Below are 3,805 nucleotides of genomic sequence, written 5' to 3'. Positions count from 1 at the left end.
GACGGACGATGAGGATTTCTTTCAACGGATGGTTTTGGATACCGCTGAGAATCGGCTTTGTATGCGTTACCTCGGTGGGAAATTCAACCTCATGGAATTTCGATATTTGTAAATGTTCATACTTATGATTTAAATAAATTGCCACGTAAGTGACAAAAAATACAACTGCTTATTTCTTTCATATACACACTTTATTCTTAATCAAAAAATATACATTCCATCATCCAAGTCCTTAACGATTTAACATTTTCCATTGTACAATTGAAATGCGGAGCATGGTGATGCGTACATAGGGTAAGTGAATTTTTTCTCAATTTTTGCAGCGAAGGGCAGCCCAGGGCTTTCAAGTTTACGATGTTTAACGATTGTCCCATAAATTTCTCCAACCAATTTTTCTTTTCCAATCCTTTTACATAAATTCTGATAGCATCTCGTAAAATAACTCGAAGAATATTTCCGGCTTGGTTGTAAGATGTATCGCCAGAGTTCCAAGACATACCATGAAAGTTGCGTTGTAACCACAAATTCATGCACTTGTATTTCGCTGGAAGAGAGCTCTATGGACACGGTGGTTGAAACAGAAACGTCGCAGGCTCGGAGAAATCGCTACCCACTCCAATCACAGACAGCTCCTTCAAGACAAACTCGTCCGAGGGTTTCTTGAAACCTTGTACGTCCACGATGAACTCCATTGTGACAGACTGCTTGCATTGAGATGATCGTAGGGTTTTTATACTAATTTTTTTACCCCACCACTAATTGGATTATATTCTACTATTCGATCATGCAGAATTAAACAGAACGCTGATGTTTCGGTGGGGAAATTTTGGTCTGCCTCGAATTCGAGACGAACGTCGACTGGTCCAAATTTGAGCGACTCATTTTGCTTAGAGCAATCGATGACAATTAGTGAACCATAGGCGAGGAAATCATTCTTTCTCAGTATGGGCTCAGGCTCTTTGCCGTAATAAGTGGCTTGAAAGTTTACATACATCTCATACAGCAGAGCCAACTGATTTCGATCAATGTCAAGGTTTAGATTTCCATAGGGGTAGCATTGCGAATTCAAGAAGAGTTTAACGTCTCTGACATTGCAATGGTCAAAGTGACTGGCATTCTTATTTTTATTATTCTTTTTGCCAGTTTGGAATCCCAATAAAACGTATCGAGGTTTCTCAAGTTGACTGGACGTCTTGACGGTCCACACGTGTTTGGATGTGGTAGGCAGTAGAGGATACTCGTACAGTTCCCAGGTGCGGAAGCTCATAGGGATGGGTGCATCCTTCTCGATGAATTTCAGCAGTTCTATCTTTCGACGATCGGAAACCTTTACGTACGGTATCAACCATTCCAATTTTTGAATTAGAACTTTGCATTCCTCCGGAGCAGTTTGTACAATGGTATTGACATCGCTCTTTGCTCTCGTCAAAATCAACTCATGCTTAGCGTTTACGACGATCTTGCGATAATCTTCGGCAAAGCCTAGTATCATACTCAGTGGTACGGATACGTCAAAGTAACCAGCTGCGTCGGTCAATTTGTCTCCTTGCACCCAACCAGCATTATCCATCACCGAGCGTTGACCAGGAGTCAGGGAAAGGTAGCCCTTCATGAGACTCGTAAGACCAACGTTTTTATTTCGATCGATCTCTATACCATTCATTTCATAGCGAATCTCATCGAAAAGATGACAAATGCCGTTATTAACCAAGGTTGTGTTTGTAACCGCCGTAGAACCATCTTCCTTCACGAGCTTTCCGTATACATGCAGCGAACTTCTACTCGGTAGTAAACACAAGTCTTGATGTTGGACGGAGATTCGTATTTCATCACTGTTGTTGAACGTTGACGATGCATAAGGCTGGTGTGCATGCGTTTCGCAGTGCGCTATAGACTCATCGAAGGTGATTGGTGTTCGAATATTTAAAGTTTCTTCCTCCATGGTAAGCAGCGGATCAAAATAATGCAGCAGCAGCAAAATGAACGATTTAGTTTCCTCTTCCGACTGGTGTGACCTTTAGTCCTAGATTTCTCAGGAATAACACGTTTTGAGGTGTTAACGCTTTGCAGCGCGGACGATGACTTATTCCTTTTAGACATATCGGTTCATTATTATAGCCGCTATTATAACCACTACCAATCTTTCGGTTATACACGATCCCCATTATTATTACATGGATTTCACGTGTAGTCTTATCGTTATGACTTCTCCTTGAAAATTCACCAAGTCTCCGTCCTGATCGACTATTCGAAGCTGTAGGTGATCTATTGTCTTGCTCGATACTGGGAGGTAGATGACGTGCGACGGCACCTCTATAATCTTATATCCTGGTGGTACAACCGGAAAGAATTCGTGGATGGTGTGTACCTTACGTTCGTTTATGCAAGCGCCTGTAGTAATGTTGCATTCGACTCGCAAGGCGTTGAGACGCAAGACCTTGAGAATGGCTACAGGTACGTCGGATGTATGTAATTTATTAGCTTCCAAAATGCGTTGAGTAAAGCCCAAGAAGCGACCAATCGAATCATCAGGTTGAAAATTGATTTCACGGTTACACTTTATTTCGCTGTACAGGGTATTATTGTTAGGCTTAACACTCTCTGTGCACTCTGTACATAGTTCTCGATATCCTCTATCTCGTAGCTACCAATGGGTATAACGATAACTTCATCACCAAGTAGAACTTGTTGTGACCAGTGTCCACGTTAGAAATCGAATTAAAGGTTAACAATTCGATGAGCCTCAGAGCATGATTTTTATCTCGAGAAAGTTCAATTGGGGGAAAGTACTGGGCTTCGAGTATAGAAGAATTGCCTGATAAAGTTAACGTGAATGAATCTTCCATGATTGCAAACGCTTGACTGACGATATGACATTATGCAGCATGTTTATATAGACGATACTTATTCTTACGATTTAACTGTCCACATAAGAATTTAAGACACAAGTGGCCACATTCGAAAGTATCATAGTTCTGATACCGTTCATAATTATATTTTACACTACCAACGTCAAGATACCTAATGAGATCTAGTGGGGGGCGAAGATTACCGAAACTGTCAAAATAAATTACTGAGTCTTTTTTCTTCATGTAGGCGATCCAGTGTGTTCTGGGACCGTCCTCATCGTCGAGATTGACGATTGCCGATTCGTATTTGTACGATCCACCTTTTGGCATAGCATTCCGCATAAAAATTCCACGAAAATGTGGAATATTCATGAGCCTGGCGTACTTGAGCAGATCTGCATCAGTTAACGCCCGACGTGGTAGTTTCACTTCAAGTTTTTTGGCTTTAGATGAATGCCCAGTCCCTTCTTGTAGGGTTTCAAGTATAGTCCTTTGCTTAGCGCGATGGATTCGATCGCATTATTATGTCGTTGGCTTTCCTTCAACTGTTCCTTGGTTGCCTTGGCATCGTTCACGGCTTTTGGCTTTCCTTCAATTGTTCCTTGGTTGCCTTGGCATCGTTCACGGCTTTGGCTATACCTGCTGCACCTCCTGCTAACGCTCCAGCAGCGCTCAGACCCGCAAACATAGGGACAAGAAACGGCAGAAAACCTCCAACTTTGGATGGTACGGGTAGAACACGTGCTCCACGTATATTCTTCTTTGCACCAGCCTGCTTGACAACTGTTTCGGCACCCTTAAGAGCAGACTGAATTACTGCCTGTAATTGGATACTACCTATGGTGTGCGTAAACTTTCCAAGAAGAAGTTGATGGTTGGAGATTCACCTATAAGTTTTGAGGCTGAGCAAATCCATATAGGCGATACCAGTTATCCGAAAACTAACGGTTTGATTG

The 3,805-nt window shown here is 42.1% G+C and overlaps 1 protein-coding gene across 1 annotated transcript; it reads right to left on the bottom strand.

Moving 5' to 3' along the window:
* Positions 1–557: 557 nt before the first annotated feature.
* LOC107270371 lies at positions 558–1,942 on the bottom strand. Its single transcript, XM_015745316.1, has 2 exons — positions 854–1,942; positions 558–755 (listed from the first exon to the last, which is right to left on the bottom strand). The coding sequence occupies exons 1-2, from the start codon at positions 1,940–1,942 to the stop codon at positions 558–560; spliced, it is 1,287 nt and encodes a 428-aa protein (XP_015600802.1).
* Between the last annotated feature and the right edge of the window lie 1,863 nt (positions 1,943–3,805).

Source organism: Cephus cinctus, unplaced genomic scaffold (genome assembly GCF_000341935.2).
Source record: "Cephus cinctus unplaced genomic scaffold, Ccin1 Ccin1_scaffold0737, whole genome shotgun sequence".
Lineage (NCBI taxonomy): Eukaryota > Metazoa > Arthropoda > Insecta > Hymenoptera > Cephidae > Cephus > Cephus cinctus.
This window is presented reverse-complemented; position numbering and strand designations above follow the sequence as displayed.